Genomic DNA, 17,720 nt, shown 5'->3' with positions numbered 1-17,720 from the left:
AAAAGTTTTTAATGACTAACAACAAACTCTGAAGTTAAAAAAATTAAAACCAGAAGATTGGTTCCAATAGCTTTAGAAAATTGTTTCAATTCTTACTGCAGTATATATACAATCACTTACTTAGTGATTGTCAAAATCCAGCAATGTAGTCATCTGCTTCAAAGATTCAAGAAGCCCATTTGAAAATGTAATCATCAGTTTTTCTTCACACATTTGTACCATATTGCAAATTTGGAAGTAGAGTATTACACAGATATTTTGAGGAGCTATTTATCAAGAATACTATACTATTAACTGTACTAATTCAGTACCTTGAAGCCTCAGTGAGGCTCAGGGACTATTTGTACTGGGCTCTGAAAAAGAAACAGTTGAGTAATCTCTACCTGTGTCTTAATTTAAGACACTAAGAAAGCATATGGAGCAAAAGGGAAAAAAAGTAATGTAACACTGTATAAAGGCAATTTGCATTTGCAATTTTGCAAAATGCTGGTCTTTTTAATGGTGATCTAATATCAACTGTCATTTTACAGACACGGAAGCAAATATTAAGAAGGATTAAGAATGAAGAAGTGGTTTTATGGCTGCTTTTTGGTAGACATCAAAGCAGGTAATAAGGTGATAAAGGCAGCTAGGATAAAGCTGATTAAAGAGTACTGCCACATGACATAACAGGAGACTAAAGAAGGCAGGAAATACAGCAATAAGTGTAGTTTTTGGTGGTAGATGGAGATTTAAAGAAAAAATCTTTACATGACAGATAATTGGTGGAAGGTCATATGAGGGAATACAGAAAAAAAAAGTGAGTGTTTTCTGAACAAGCAGTGAGACAGATAATTTAGGTTAATTCAAAGGAGAGGTTTAAGTCAATAGTGAGAGGCATGGAAAACCTCCAAATGTCATCCTTCTAAACACAGAAGAGAGACTCAATATTTTATTATGAACAGTACGTTTCTTTAAAGTCTAAATAGTTTTGGTTTTTCATATATATTGATAATATTGTAATTGTACAACACGTGTATGTTTAGCCTTCATTTTAAATATAAAAGTAGTTAGTAATTTTCTTGTTCCCCAGTGAAGCAAATTTTGAAGTGGACTTGCTTCTCTTCATAGTCTGAAGCCAATCTGAGCACAAGCTACTGCTGGCTTCCTTTTTCAAATACAATACTAACAGTGTAAACTCTGATCTTACGATCAGTCACAGAAATAGTGCTCTATTCTTAATAAAAAGGACAAGACTAAATCTTATTTTTCTATGATGCTTTTGTTGTCGTTAATACATGCTAAAGAGTGAGTAAACTCAGACAGAACCTCTTATTTACACAAGTATCTTCATGCAAAAGCGAAGTATTTTGTGGTCAAGTGAGATGTGAGTACTTACATTCATTCCTGTCATTCCACATTAAACATCATAATAAACTAGCAGCAGGTCAAAGACATCAAATACCACTACTGAAGAAGTATAAGAGAGTAAGGATTTTTCTATCTCACATGTAAAAGTTATCCTGAAAATTTAGGTGTGACATACCTTGAAGACTTTGGCTGCAAGGGGATCTTTTTCCAAATCAATATCCAAAGGATCAATATCAACTTCCATCAGGTCTTGCAGTAATTCAAGATCAATGTCCTTATCTTTTTCCAGTGATGACAAGGGTGGAGCACCTTGAGTCATTAAAAGAGTATTAACACTAGCAAGTAAAATTCATAAAACAAGGATGTTTAATATACTTAACAGATAATTTTAAGCTTTTTAATATTATAATTTAGTGGAAAAAGTTAAAATATGCAATCAAGTTGCCTTTTAAAATTAATAGGAAAAATAACCATTTTTCACTTGTCAGATGTAAAACTAACTTGGAGAATTACCCAATCTGCCTATATTCTCAGAAACTATTTATGCTGTCACCAAAAAGTCTTTTACTGAGACCTTGATAGATGAGTAAAATTTCTTTTAATCTTTTCAATAAATAGACATATCAAAAATTATGGAAAAATTTACCTGTGATATCATGTGTCAAAGGCTCATCTATGGTTTCCACTAACTGAACTGTGGACTGCTGGAGAGAGTCATCAGAATCTCCAGCGGAAGCTCCAGCATCTTCTCCCAAAGCACTTTCTTCCATAGCTTCAGCTGCTATAGGTGCCAACAATTCTCCTAGGTATTAAATCAAGCAGACAACTTCATTTCAAGCTTTATTCCCATTGCAAATTAACATCCCAGTGTCTACACCAACTGTCATTTTTTCACTTACCTCTAAACTGTCTGGGGGCTATTTCTTCAATGGGAAGTGTTTTGAATAATTTGCAAACAATCAGAGTCACATAAAAATGAACTTCTCAATGCACAAGTCACTCTAATTGCAATTTCAAAGCACATTTTTATACACCAACCTAAATGTTATGATTTGTTTGGGTTTTTTTTTTGTAATTTGGATTGTGTCAGCAGATTCTAACATGATAAATGCACCCCCCCCCCAAAATATTAAAGAAAGAAAGTTTCAAGTGCAAGATACTTTCTGAAAAATATGAACTTTACACAAACCTGCTAGAATATCCTGTAGCATACAAGTCAGAGAATACTGAGCCCAAGCTCCTCCCCAAGAGATGTCTCCCCTGTTAAAGTCAGTTCCAACAAGAAGCAGCAATAATCGTTCCAATTGAGTCTCATTTACAATCTCACATAAATGAATTGTTGGTCTTGTAGCATTTGCAATTCTAGCAAGAACCTATTAAAAAAAAAGAAAGATAAATATAAGCCTAATTATAGTTAACCCTATGAAAGTATATAGTAACTTTATTTCCCAGGATTATTAGTTTTTGCTGACAAATAAATCAGGTATTTTTACCAGCTCACACTTTGGAATTTTATCAGTGTAATTACATGAATATATTTTTTTGAAGTTACAATATTGTGGCTTCAAAATTGCATGAGAAAAGTAAGTCACACAAAAAGTGACAGATCAGAAAAACTACCTCACCAGAAATGATTAGAAATTTTAGTGCTGCAGCTAATTTTTACCATCAAACAAGCAAAAAAGCAGTATAAAAAGTAATTTGAAGTGGTTGCTACTGCAGCTACAGAGTGATGCTCCATATTCTGTTTACCTTACAAACAAAAAGAAGTAAATCTGCATGACAAGTGAAGTCCATGGACAAGAGAAAGAGTGCCAGCTTCTGCACTACAGAAATGCAACGTTCATGTGCCAGTGTAAAGGGAAGTGGTTCAATTTCTGGAGTTTCCTTTGCTGTTGATACTTCTGTATCTAAAGAAGAACGAGGCCATTCTGCAGTTCGACGCAGGCGTATTAAGTCCTTGAAGTGCTGCAGAAATTAAATTTGAAACAACAGTTACAGTTTAAACCTGAACTCTAAATCTTTTCCCAATGAATCAGTGTGGCAGCAATAACAGAGACCGTGGAACTTCTTAAAGAAATAGAACGAAGTCTAAAAATATATGAGAATCTGGAATGGAATTAAGGCTTTATTGGCAGAAATTTGTTTTGGCAGCATGTTATGTCAGATGACAAATGCATAATCAAATTCAGTTCTGCAGAAGTGCCAATTAAGCCTTATGTATGCCTTAACACATATTGAAAATACATATTTTCAAAGTTTCTTTCTTATTTCCACACTTGTACATAAAGCTAAAGCTTCCATAAAGCGAACTGCATATAAAAATAGCCAATATGGCAATTTACTCTTACAAGAACACTGACTTTTCAGTTCTTCACATTCAGTAAATCATTGGTAATTTCTGAATTTCTTAATACTGCCATGATACAAAGTATGCATTAGCCACACCATAAACTGAACTAGTTTGATTTTTGATCATTGCTCTGAACTACAACCTTTTTGATAAAGAGCCTGCATGAGCTGAACAAAAGAAGGTGCTTTTATTAAGACTCTCATCCACCAAGGGCATTCATTTAGCAGCTCAGCTCATTCTATCAGCTAAACTAGCAGTCATTGGATAATGCAAATGCCTCTTATAATCTCACTTAAGCAGTAGCTACTGAAGTAGACCAAAGAAAGAGCTATTTACTAAGACAAAGGTTTCACTTTCTCCTAAATGCAGTACATGTTGTACATCACTCACAGCTTGTCATAACTACAAGTGATTAGTAGACGAAATAGCAAAACCCACATAAAATGCAGCTATCCAGGGTACAGTAACACCTTAACTACAAGTTAAGAAACTACAGGAGGAACCATCTTTAGTTCAACATGGTTTTTTTAATGCAACATGGCTACTATAAAGTGGAATTTAAAACACCTGAACGGCACAGTTCAGCCAGTAACTCATTCAAAGATGTCTCAAGGGGTCACCAGTGGAGCACCCCCCTTGGTATAACCTGCTGGAATAAAGCAGAAGATAGTGCAGGAAAGAATAGCTCATGACAAGCACAGTTAGTGAAAACTCGGCTTTATTCTTATGCTAGTGATTAGATTATTCTTTTTCCATAATTTCTGGAAGCTTTAAGATTTCCCTTTAGACTGCCTGTAAGATCCAACATCATGTAATCTTCCAGAGCTATTTCCAGGCATCCTAGCAGACATGAGCACTTCTTGAACTAGGGAGTAAATATTTCGAGAGACATCGAAGTTTGGTAGCTAGAAAGATTTACATATTTATTTTGTTCCCTGCAAAGTCCATGTTGTCATCATCTGAAATCCCTAAATTTCAAAACCAAAACAGTTCTTTAACTGCATCAACTCTCAATATCTGGGACTTATTGCAAGATGCCACAACTGAAGTGGTGGCTACCTTCAGGAAGCTAAAGGAGTTTGCAACCAACCTCAAAAATAATTCTCCAAAGTCATATTTATTAGTTTGGGAAGACAGACGTTGGCATCATTATTTTCTGATTACTCAACCAGGAAAGCATCTAGAAGAGCATCATGCAAAAAAGCTAGCCCTATAAAGTACTACTTTACTTTTTTATTGCTGCATGTTATCCAAAGTTTAATGACTTGACTGGCATTCCCAAAGCTACAAGTTTATTAGTAATTTTGGCCACGACTATTAAAAGAACCCAGTAGAACGATACACTGTTTTTCGCAAAGCAATAAATTTCCAGATGGCTGCTTTGTTTCAGTATTAGGATATACTAGATAGCAACCATGATGAAACAACTTTTTATAAAAAGGTCAAAGTAGGACAAAAATGACTTTGCAGGAACAGGTCTTTTCACACAAAGGACAAGAAGTCAGTTACAGTTTCAGAGCATCATACCTTTGAAGTAGCCTGCTTTAGTTTTGCCTGTTCTACTAAAAGTTTGTATGATGATCCTTTGTTGCTTTGTATTTTCTCTTTTTCCATCTGTTCCACCAAAGCCTTCTGTTTTGCTTTTAATAAGTTAAGTTGCTAAAAGAAAATGTTAATAGGAATAAATGAAAATTTAAAGCAATAAGATGTTAAAAGGATCAGTATGTTCACATGATAGCAATCTTCAGTTCAAACTGTAACTTGAGCTTTTAAAATACTTTTAAATCACAGCTTAGGTTCTTGCACTCTGGTGTACTCAGATTTATGTAGAAAGTACATTATATTTATTGTCCAATAGAGTACAACAGTACACTCCAACATTTGTTTTTCCAGCAGATCCCTTGCCCCATGGTTTTAGATGAATGTCAAAGAAGTTAGGCAGCCTTTAGCTACAGAATCAGACCTATGCAAAAGCAAGGCTGAATGAGTCCCAATGCCAAAGCTGTTGCTTTGAGAAATGAGATATCCTATAAATGAGACATACTTCTGTGAAAATAGCCACTACCATGCAGGAAGTCACCTGTTTATGATGCACAAGCTGCTTTCTGATCTTTCGAGAATACAGTCTATCGAGGCTACTGTTGCCTTTAGTGGATCTGCTCAGACTCTGAGTGTGAAGGCTGTTATTTATAAAACTCCATTGGTTTCCTAATGGAAATAAAGTAAAAAAAAAAATTAATCCATCTCATTAAACCTCATTTAACTCTAGATAAAAGCTTTTACATTTCAATTGTCAGCATCTCCATACATTAAGTACTAAAGAAACAAACTAAATCTAACTCTTGGCATTATTCAACTATCCCCACTCAGAGTAGCATTTCTGTGTGATTTTAAGATGCAGTGATACCATCTTCTTTTCATTATTCTTAGAATATATAAGCAGGCAAGCAACTCTGTCCTAAGTAAAAAAAGATGAACAGCTTCATAACGTAAAAGTTTTAATTTTTAGAAACGATATTAAAGAAAACCACAGCTAATCAAAATAATAATAACAATGATGATAATGATAATAATAACTATGTGTGGCATTGTATTATTATTATTACTACTACTACCACCACTATTTTGAAATAAATGAAAACCAGACAAAAACCACATTTAAAAATAGTGGATACAAATACCAAAACATTTATGAAGTCACACTTGCTGGCCCCTTCTCACAATACAAAGTGCCTCAACACAGTGCACTCTCAATGGTAAACTCCCAGCCACAGGGTAATATACAGACATTTTACAAACCAAAATCAATCCTGCATTTTTCACTTGAAAAAATGAAAGACATCATATTTTTAAGGAGATGGGGATGTAAAGAAGCAGACAAGAATGAAAATAAAAAGATCACAACGTGCATTTTTAAAATCTCTTTTTTTTCAAGTGACTAGAAAATGCATTTTAGGTATTTGAACAGCTCCCAGAGCTACGCCCATAGAATCAAGTTATGCTAATAAATGTGATGTACCTGTCAAAAATCGTTCCCTCTCTTTTCCATTCAGAGGTTTCTTGGCTGTGGCTGCTTCATCTTCAACAGTAGCTACATAATCCAGTAGTCTGGACACCAGCATTACAACCCAACTGATCATGGGAATATCTAGAACTCCTTCAAAATAAACAAATTTCAGTGCCTTAATAAATTTCTGAAGACATAACAAGCATCACACATTTCACTAGGCCAAAGACTCCACTCCCCTCTTTTTGTTTTTTAAAAGGAGAGTTAAGAGCCTGAGCACTCACAAATGAGGGAAGAAGTCAGTAAAAAAACTTAGATGCAAATGAAAAGGTCACAGTTTTCTTAGTCTGATGAAGTTGAAAGTCAAAAGCTTCATCTTAACTGTTCAAACTAAAAATTAAGCAGCACTTTTCTTAAAAAGAGTCAAAAATTTTACATCTAACTTTCCTAAATACCAAATGCATAATGACAGCTACTTTCATTAAAGCAAATGAAGTTGATATCTCAAATTCTACAGTGTGCAATTCCTTCATCAAGCAGATCTCCAGTAAGATAGTTACAACCATGCATACAGATTCCTTCACCTTTACTTCCCCATCAGTGTATTTTCATGTTACTATCTGAGTAAATTGCAGGAAAGCCAAGAGTGACTTCAGACTGGTGAACCACATTGGTGGCGCTAACAACTGGCTAATGCCTATTTCAGTCTCACCTTCTAAGTGCCACATTTTTGTACAGGCAGAAAGGAAAAAAAACTCATCTTGTGCATCATGCAAGAAAAATCTTTGTGCACATGGAAATCTAAATGAACAGTTCCAAAGTTCATGACTGCTCCACAAAACCAGAAACCTACAAATAATGACCATTTAATTACAGTCATTATGCAAATGGCATAATGCTACTATGTCAATACAGCAAAGACATCAGCACTAGAGGTTACACCCACATTTTCACATCAGTGCACTGTGCTGAGCCACATTTAACTACACTGTGCTTTTCATGCATTGACCTCAAAAAAGCAGTAATTATTTCAAACTATTATTAAATGCAGATCAAACAAGAAAACTAAGGCACAGAAACAATACATCCAAAATCACATGTAGCTGCTGGCATCCAAGAGTAGGATGCAGCCTGACTTGTTAACTGCAGTTTCCTGAGCACACTCTGACAGAAAGCAGCTCATCCCATGCAGGCAGAGGAAGGACCCCAACAGGTCCATAACAGGATCTGGACTGGAGCCACAGACTAAATTGCAAGAAGAGAAATGAGGGAGACTGGTGACTGCTACACATCTTTCTGGTTGGCAGAATAAAAAGAAAGGATCCCGCTGCAGAGTGAAGTACATACCTTTTCATACTTGTGTTACAACAAGACCATTTTATCTCCTTTTATCTCTCTCTCTCTCTCTCTCAAAAAAAAAAAAAAAAAAAAAAAAAAAAAAAAAAAAAAAAATCAAAATTCTCAGCTTCTCTCCCTCCCTCCAAGTGTCTTTTGCTCATTCCTTTTCTCTTCTTCCAGCCTCAAATTTTACAACTTCTCTCCACCCGTAACACTCACCTCTCGCTCTGATTTTCCTTTGCTTTTTCACTTTTTCCCCAGTAAGTTTTCACCCCTTTGACCCTGATTTATGTGTGATAGTTTCAAATAGGAATTTTTTCTGCCATACCTGATGCTTCCACCACACATAATATTGCCCTAGTACTCACCTGTACTGTCCAGGAGGAAGGAAGCTGGAAGACCAGCAAATAAAGCTCTGAAGTATCAGTTACTTCTGCTTCCTAAAGTCCTCCATGAGGACAACTAGTAAGGCAAGAGCTATGAAAGGAATTGGAAGCTGTGGGGAGAGTGCAAACAGAGGTAGAGGAGATGTAAGCTTGGGTTTGCCTCAAACTAGTTAGAGACTATAGCAGGATATGGTCCCAATAGAGAAAGCACATGGTAGATCAGTGGGAAGCAATAGGACAGCTTCTGACACCAGCTGTAAGTCTGTTAACATCAGGACACAAGGGAAAACTAAGGACAGAGTCTCAGCTGGCACTTTACAGACCTCACAAAGCAAAGAATTTTAAACACCTTATCTCCTATGATGCTTCGCTATCTGTACATAACAAATTAAATAGCCTAGAGTGTGATGTTTTTCAAAGAAGTAAGAATTTGTGTCAACCTTGGGGTAGTTAAGAGAACACTCAAAGAAAATCAAGTTTGCAGAATATAATTTTAGTAAATTTTTAGGATCAAAAAAATGTAAGTTCCTTGTAATTACAAAAAGCCCCACAGGAACAAACTCCGTGTAGTTTGCAGAAACCACGCAGATACACGTAACAAACTTGTCTTCATATCTGTTTCACCTCAAAACCTTGAAACTTCAAAAGGATCTCATGAGCAAAAAGGTACATTTCTTCCCAAAACATTAAATTCCAAAGTCATTCACTAGAGCTGTCTATACACTGAATGTTCCCCCCACTCTGCAAAAGCTTCCTAGCTGAATTACAAACAATCAAATAGATTTTGCTCAGGTTTTAATGGGGTGGGGGGAAGGAATCTCTTTTAGCACCTAAAGAACAAGAAGATTCATGACATTTTAAAAGACAACTGTTTTAGAAATATAGTAAACAAGCAATTTCTTCCTTTAATACACCAAAAATTGTGAGTTAGTCTCTCATTTTTCTAGTTTATAATGAATATGAAAATAATCTCCCAAATTAGAAGGTTACCTTCAGTTCTTCTGTGCACAGGTAAATGAGGTTGCAGTGGTGACAGCAGGTTATCCAGGAGATTAAGTAAACTTTCTAAAACACCACTGTTGCTAAGCGATCTTTGGCCAATGCAAGAAAGCAACATGAAGACCCTAAAAATAAAATTTACATATTTAAGATTTTATTTCTTTTTCAGAATCAGTAATATCCTGCAACACCCCTTATTTAACAATATTGTCCTAGGCTTTCATTTGAGACACAGACAGGCTGCTACAGAAAGCAGTACTGTGGCCCAGCAAGTAGACTGTATTTCACATTCTATTGTCGTTAAAGTTAATGCAGCATTTTAGGGTGAACATCTTCTCTTTCACCCTCAAGAGGTCAGCAGAGTCTTCCACATCTGAAACAAGATCTCATCCATTTTATTTCCTATTACATATGACTGATAGCAGGGAAAGAATTAAATCGATGGATTCTTATATCCTTGAATTAATGAATTTTAAAAGGATACAAAAATATAGCTGTTGCTATTCAAAAAGAAGGCAGAAAGCCACTAAGTAGCAAATATGTTTGATTAAAATAAAATGCTAACATTTAGAATATTAAAGACCTCAATCAAAAATCTGAAATCATCAATACATCTCACATTCAGTGCTCAACTCTACACGTTCTTGCTCTTATCTCAGTGCAGTCTTTTGCAGTGAATGCTAATAGTGTACCTTCCAGTCTCAATCCCACTTGCAAATACTGGAGAAGAGCAGCTCTATGATGAAGGTACATTTAAGCCTGATAAAGCAGAAGGCCATTTTTGACACTGGGGAACAATCCTGCTAGGTATGAGAAGATCTCCAAGTAAGAAAAAACAGCAAATATTCGTGGTGTAAGAACCAAATAGGTACAAGAAATAACTGCAATTCGACATTTATCATCTGCAGTACTTTTTTGGGTCTATTTCTTAAAATCAATGAAAACCACAGCTAAGTATCCTTCAGTCCCATTTTGTCAATTCCAATGCTAAGTTCTGAACAACGGAATTACTTCAGTGATCCACAGGCAATGTATCAATAAAGATTAATACCTTACCTGTCTTGTGGGAATATGAGAAGTTGTTCTGAATTGTATAACTCCTGCAGTACGTTTGAGAGAAACTGACCCCACCACCTTTCACCTCCACAGAGCTGAACAAGCAGAAGGCCAGTATGCAATCGTATCTTGGGGGTTCCACTGATACACAAGTGTTTAAATAACTCTTCACAAGCTTGAGCATGAAAAGTACTCTGCAAAACCACAGGAACTGAGTGCCCTTTTAAGAAAAGAGAACGCCTCTGTTTATAGAGACAATGACTTGAAAACATCGGAAAAAGTTTGCAGTAAATTTTTAAAACTACTACAATTACACTAATTGTCACAGAGGTAAAGGAAGTGGGAACATGTGGGGAGATGGTGATTTGTAGGTAACTCAAGGACAAGGCCATTTGGTCAAAACCAAATCAATACTATGTCAGTGCAAATACTCACACAGAACTTACACAAAGCAAAAACCAAACCAAATCATGCTTTAGAACAAACTGTGTCCTGGGTTGTAGTGTAGGATGTGCACAAAGTATTCTATCACCATCTTCATGAACTGTTGAATCCAATTGTTGGAGCAGTGCTCTTTCCAGGGCTGCCCCTTCCTCAGGGCTATCTTCTGCTAATGGCCCATCAAATGCCTTGCTGCATGACTCATAGATAACCCCCTCCAGGAGCTATCTCTGTTTAATGGGCCATCAAGGACCCCCTGCATGGCTCATCATCCCACTGTGAGATGCTCCGCCCAGGGGGAGGAACCAAGCATTCCCACCTGGATATTATCTGGGGTTTGGAACAAGTCAAGAAGCCCTTACCCACTGGACTCCCAGATGACCAGAGCTACCAGACCTTTCTACGGGATCACTGCTTCAGGAAGACCACCTCATCTGGACTGCTTCCATCACCCTGCTCAGGTTGTATTCTGACTCTGTCAGTGGTCTTTTGTATTATTGCATCTATTTTATTTTACCTTTTTTCCTTCCTTCCTAATAAACTGTATCTCTGACTTGAAGCCTCTCATTTGTTTTGCTTTCAAACCACTACAAACTGCCACAGAAAATAGCACGACAACCTATTAACAGAACAATGTTCCATTTCTTTTTTTTTTTTTTTTCAATACTACCAACTCCTACTCAGCTTTTTCAATTTCAATTCTCCAAGACATCCTTCAATGGCAAGCTTAGGAAATAAAAATCTTTACTGGACATCAAAAAATTGTGAACTAACTAGAAATACCGTTTTTATGAGTTCACTACAACCACCACGCTCGAGGCAATTTCTGCTTCCTTGGCCTGCTTCTAACTGCCTAAACCATCCCCAGCATTGCACAGACCTCAAAGCTCACAGATCCTTTCACAAGGTGATTCTGCCTGTGAAAACCACATGACTGTTTTGCCTGGGCAGTTTTTTGTTACTTCAGCAAACAGGATCATACCACAGAAGGATGATATGACTATCTGACCAAAAGAATATGCAGCCAGGACTACACAGAAGTGAGAAGGACCATGACACCTTCTCCTATCCTTTTCAGGAAGTGGTTAAGCCAGCTTGGTGCCACTGGTAACACTTTACAATGTATGTTATCAGCTGCTAAAATCACAGTAGATGTGGCTTGGAGCAGCCTGGTCTAGTGAAAGGTGTCACTCCCCATGGCAGGGTGCTGGAACTAGATGATCTTTAAGATCTCTTCAAACTAAAACGCCATTCTACATCTCTATGATTCTACAACTATACATTGTTTAACGGCCTTATAGTAGAAAAGTGAAGGTCAAGAAATAGAAATACTTGGAAATTGTTTCTACTAACATGACAAAAAAATCAAAACCTCAAAAAATACTGACCGTTGGACGAATGTAGCAAACTGAGCAAAGTATCCAGTAAGTATCTAATGATGGTGCGTAACTGTTCTGTGGATGACATCTGAATCAGCTCTTTTGGATCAGATTGTTCCTTCAGGGTTTTCCTGCTTGCACCTAAAGCTACTTTGAGTCTCTGAACAGCATGGTGAGCCAAGTTAAGTTGAAGCTGCAGCTGAATGCAGTCCTGGTAAGCAGAAAATACTCTGCTGTCTTCTTCTACTGCCTTGTCTGGCTTTCTCAAAAAGTACTGGGCATTGTTAGCACTATTGAGTGGTGGCAGGTCAATACTCTGCAGGAGGATTTCTAACCGATGACAGGCCAAATTGTACCTAAAGGGAAATAATCAAAAAACACAATTCGATATGCATTAGCAAACAGCAACACATTTGGCAATCACCCTGCCAGAAGACAACTTCTGGTCCAATGTGAATGCATTGTTAAAACACATATGGAAAAAATACGGTGTGTTTGTTACTGCTATAAAGATATTCACAACTCTATAACAGCAGAGTGTTTTTTGGTCTGAAGAATATAATAGGAAGGAAAAAAAAATCTGTAATATTATGACATCCCTGTGTTTTACATTAATAATAATTAGCAAATACACCTTCTATTTTTTGCTAACCTGCACTGTATGTCTTCTTGCAATGCAACCATCATTGCCAAATGTTGATCAATTTCTGGCTGATTTGCTGCTTCACCTTCTCCTCTGAGGGGATCATGCATTAGTTTCAGCTCATTTTCAAAGGGCAGGATATAGGTATGGCCATAATAAAATCCTAATGGGATTTTTGCTCTGGCATTTGTGCTACCATATCGACCAATGACAGTGATCTGAAAGAAATAATGCAAATATATTGTAGCACAATTGTATCAAAACAAGAAAAATAAACACCAAGTCAAAAATACATTAAAAATTGATAGTCAACAAAAGTTTGGTCTGAACAGAGCTTAAGTGAAAGTTCATGAACAAACATCAAGAACCTAAAAGATCTTTTTACCTTCATAAACCTGCAAACTGGGGGTGGCAGCAAATCATGTAAAATAAGTGAATGTGTGCTAATGTCAGTAGCCACCACCAGTCGCCTTCCATCTACTTCTTCTCCTAAAGTCCAGATGTCAATGGACAAAGAAGCCAAATCTCCACAAGTGGGAATCAGTACATCTGTCAGTAATATAGGTCTTCCAAAATCCAGGGTCACAAATCTTCTTGCCCCTAGGTGAGGAAAACACAGGATTGCCTGAAAGACCAGTGTGTGCTAACCAGCAAGACATGTTACTTCTCAAACAATAAAGTCACAGCTTATGTGTTGTTTATAAGGTATATAAAGGTTTATGCATTGTTTAAAAGGTATATTCGTATACTTGAGGCTAAAAATAGTCGTACAATCTCAGAAACTCTCACTACAGCTTGAACACTTTGAGAATAAAATTTTGGCATCAACTTAAATGAAGCTGTTTTGCTTTTTATGCATTATTTTGGAACAGGTGCTCTGTTGAGAGACCCAACATGTTCCCCCAAGTCTCCAGGATTTTTCAACTATCACCAAGTGCTAGGTCTTAAACTCACAGATTTGACAGAATGCAAACTGAGAAAAATCTTTACTCTGGAAAGCCAACAGAGACTGTAGCTATGCAACTTATTTAAAGGCTTCAAAAAATATTCCACTTCTTACTAGAACACGTGTCAAAACTATTATTAGGAATTGTAGTTTTACCTGAGTGCATTCGCTCTATAATAATTGACTGATGAGGTGGAGGTTGAAGAAAATGTGAAGCATGAGATATTGCAAGAGCAAGGCCAGATCCAAGTGGATTCTGAGGAGTGGAAAAACATCAGTAAAATTAAGTGATTAAAATCTATGCATTTATTGTGAGCGGTTAAAGATGCACCATTTTGACAACACCTCACTACACTAAGATTTGAGCATGAACCATCAAAACACTAAGTTTGAACTACTAAGTCCAAAGGATTAAAAACTCCTTACACAGTTAAGCTAGCTCCAATAAAGAGAAACCATATGAGGTGCTGTAACAATACTATCTTGCTTTCCTAAATTCTTTTCATATGGTATGAATTTAGTGAGACAGTTTTCACATCTCACCCAAATAAACACATATTTACTAGTACTCAAGTACAAATTAAGACCCTGGAAATGCTTATTGCATCTTGTTTCTCTAAGAAAAAGAAATGAAAATAATTACCGTTCTAGACTTGCTTGTATTTTTGTTATGTGCTGCAAGGTTAACTGTTGGGGGGTCAATGACTGAACCAGGAAAAAGCTGAGCAAGCTCTGCATTAATAACAGCAGAAACTGCTTCATTAGGTGGAGTCAAAGGCGGAGTCATGAAGAGAGGAGTTGTTTTTGGGGTGGGTGGAATGACATCTGAAGGATGAATGAAGAACCCTGGAGCTGCTACTGTATTAGAAGGCACAGAGTTGTGAACAGGACCAACTGCTGATGCTGCTGCTGCCGCTGCTGCTGTTGTCTGATGCAGTTTTGCTTCCAGCTTTGCTTTCTGTGGAGAAGATGAAAGCAGTGTATGTGGCAGATAATACCACCTGTGAACACGGGAGTAGTATTGAGCCCCAAGTTCAACTTTGATTATACAACTGCATTTAATAAACCTAAGCTACCTCCAATATAGCCAAGTTGGATGACCAACTATAAGCTGAAAACTTAAACTGTTAAACTATCTATTTAATTTGACTCACAGGCTGAGGAACACGAGTAATTAATTAGATGGAATAATCAAAAAAATAATAAAAACCCTACCACTGAATAGCAAAGTAGTGTCAACACAGCCAGGCGCTGGCCAGCTAACAATGGCTTGGTCAACTAACAATGGCTTTATGACTGGCACTTCCCTGTGTCAGCAACTGTGCTTTTCATTTCAGTATGGTTTTTCAATTTCAGACTGATATACTTACTTATGAAGACTTAGTTTTCATCACAAACTCCCAACCCGCCCTTAAAATACACAAAAACTATGTCTGAAAGACCAAAGCAGCATGGGAGACAAGCCCAGCACGTTGCTTAAGAAGAGCAAAGCAGAGTGCTGAGCAGTTCCTTCTTCAAATAGACTAGGGAGAAAAAAAAAGACAACTAGCTCTGCAACTACTTTCTCAGCTTTCGAAGTTTAGATACAGCACTAAAAAGAGCCAAATAGCCTCCAACCTGTTGCTGAAGCTTCAAAAGCTGCTGCTGTTTCTCTTGCAGCACCTGGAGCTGTTGCTCGGCTGAGGCCATTGCATGAGAGAGAGACTGCAAAGCTACCTGGGCTGCTGAACTCAGTGCTGTCGAGGCTTCCCCAACTGTTCCAGAAGAGAGGCCACCAACTGCTGGGGTAACCCCAAAGGTACTCACTGGCATGAAACAAACAGAACGAAACAAAACATGTATGTAGAAATTATAAAACACACCTTTAATTCCTTATTAATTGTTCAGAGCAATGTAAAAACAAGAGAAATATCTTTTTATCCAGTTTTCAAGATAACATCATCTTGAGCTACAAAATATTTGGTTTATAGACCATACACATTGGTCATCCATGTAACACTCGGATTACAGAAAAGCCACCTAGAAAAGCTCTAGAATTCTTCCACCACAAAAAGTTGTAGGTAAAGATGCAAGCTTGTAGGCTATACTCTCCAACAGAAACAAATGGATTCAAATTAATATTTTTTAAATCCACTTTGTTTGCTAAGATCCAAGTTTAACTTCACATAGAGAAATCATTTAAGAAAAAACAAACCACAGAAAAAAACCATTTCAACACTTGCAAAACCACAAGCAATCAGTTTGTCAAACAGTGCCATTATGTTCAATTAAAAATGTATTGTGGAACTATGCTAAGTAGAAAAAAAAACAAAAAATTGTATATACCAGTAAACGTACTTGCATCGTCCCTTTCTATTCTAGTTCCATCACTTGTTGAAACACAGGTAAAGTGCAGAGGTTCAACTTCCAGAAGTCCAGTAAGGGAAGTAAAACTACCTTCAGCAGCTGCACAGCTACTTATTTTCCCATTTCCTGAAAGAGAAACATGTATCTGCACAGTCAGCCAATGCTTTCTTGATAGTGACATTTCAAGTCATGAAGTGTCAAAAGGGACAACTAAATACAATGCACATATTTTATTAGTTCCTGTTGTAGAAGAAACATCTTAACACTATCACTATTCCTCAATACAAATTGAAGTATATTTTTAAAATGATAATGCTGTCAAATCTGAAGAGAGTATTTTAGTAAGTCAAACTGTCAACTGTGACAGGAGCGCAGTATAACCTTCTTAATTCCAGAAATAAATTATATATGGATGCTCTATTATTTATACAATGAAAGCAAATTAGCTTGCAAAAATACATTGATGTTACCAGAAAGGAAGAGGAAGAAACTGTCAGACCAACTAAGATCATACATGAATTCAGTATAAAACCCAGACTATTAATCAATATCCAAACAAATTCACAGAGTTGTATGCAGGAAGGGATAGGAAGGAGAAAGACAATGGCATACAAGAGAAGGAAAGGAGTCACTATGACTGATGAGTACTCTTGCTATGAAAAGAATTTCCTGACAGGTAAAAACTATCTAGTTCTTTAGGCTAGTGCAGGGCCTAAAGATTCACCTCTGAATTAATCTGAAAAGACAAATATGCTTTTCGGGTATTTTAACTCCTCTAAAACAGAAAAAAATACTTCATTTTACCTCTATATTAAAGTAGAGGAATGCCATATGGCATCTTCCCAACTTGAGAAATCCACTTAGGTTTCTCTGCCTGTGAGTGTTGCTAGCCTAAACGAACAGTAACACACCTCAAGGAAGCCACTTGAAAGAGGTGACAGATGATTCCTAAATGACTGGAATCATCAGGGAATGAGAGCAGCCTTTCTGTCTAATCTCTACCCTGAGATATTCTACAGGATAAGAAAATGAGATTCCAGAAAGAAGCTTTTTCTCCTTGGCCTAAGGCCACAGGAAATGTAAAAGATACCATGAGCAAGAGAACACCTCGGACTTCAGCTTGGCTGGGCAGTATAAAATCACATCTTCATGAAAAGAAAACAGTATAATAGAGATTTACCAATTCTACCACAATCAATCACTGCTAAACATACATACCTGACAAAACATCAGACAAATCAATTTCATCTGACTGTACTCCAATGCTGCTGTTGTATACATTTTTACAAGAAGAGCCACATATTTCCAAATCAAACAGAACTGGATCAAAAGGTGAACTGTACAATCCATATCTGCAAATAAGACAAACAGTACCATTCACTCGATAAGAACTCATACAAAATTATTTACAGCAAAAGGCCAAATATTTCACCACCAGGATGTATTATATTCCAAGCTATACTGTTCATTCAACAC

The 17,720-nt window shown here is 36.8% G+C and overlaps 1 protein-coding gene across 2 annotated transcripts in view; it reads right to left on the bottom strand.

The window, feature by feature from the left end:
- BIRC6 (baculoviral IAP repeat containing 6) overlaps window positions 1-17,720 on the bottom strand; it is a 175,602-nt gene that overhangs the window by 102,056 nt on the left and 55,826 nt on the right. Inside the window, exons 22-38 of one of the 2 annotated variants that reach the window (XM_066178597.1) lie at window positions 17,463-17,596; window positions 16,224-16,370; window positions 15,516-15,703; window positions 14,542-14,856; window positions 14,055-14,154; window positions 13,338-13,552; window positions 12,962-13,170; window positions 12,319-12,665; window positions 10,490-10,709; window positions 9,425-9,558; window positions 6,723-6,860; window positions 5,784-5,911; window positions 5,231-5,362; window positions 3,103-3,318; window positions 2,540-2,723; window positions 1,997-2,152; window positions 1,526-1,659 (exon numbers count right to left, since the gene is read on the bottom strand). In XM_066178597.1, coding sequence (XP_066034694.1) covers window positions 1,526-1,659; window positions 1,997-2,152; window positions 2,540-2,723; window positions 3,103-3,318; window positions 5,231-5,362; window positions 5,784-5,911; window positions 6,723-6,860; window positions 9,425-9,558; window positions 10,490-10,709; window positions 12,319-12,665; window positions 12,962-13,170; window positions 13,338-13,552; window positions 14,055-14,154; window positions 14,542-14,856; window positions 15,516-15,703; window positions 16,224-16,370; window positions 17,463-17,596 — 3,097 coding nt within the window. The remainder of the gene's footprint in view (window positions 1-1,525; window positions 1,660-1,996; window positions 2,153-2,539; window positions 2,724-3,102; window positions 3,319-5,230; window positions 5,363-5,783; window positions 5,912-6,722; window positions 6,861-9,424; window positions 9,559-10,489; window positions 10,710-12,318; window positions 12,666-12,961; window positions 13,171-13,337; window positions 13,553-14,054; window positions 14,155-14,541; window positions 14,857-15,515; window positions 15,704-16,223; window positions 16,371-17,462; window positions 17,597-17,720) is intronic. The other variant, XM_066178596.1, reaches the window with a different exon arrangement.

Source organism: Chamaea fasciata, unplaced genomic scaffold, assembly GCF_029207755.1.
Source record: "Chamaea fasciata isolate MVZ Bird 193981 ecotype frontalis unplaced genomic scaffold, bChaFas1.0.hap1 SCAF_3, whole genome shotgun sequence".
NCBI classification, from domain to species: domain Eukaryota; kingdom Metazoa; phylum Chordata; class Aves; order Passeriformes; family Sylviidae; genus Chamaea; species Chamaea fasciata.
This window is presented reverse-complemented; position numbering and strand designations above follow the sequence as displayed.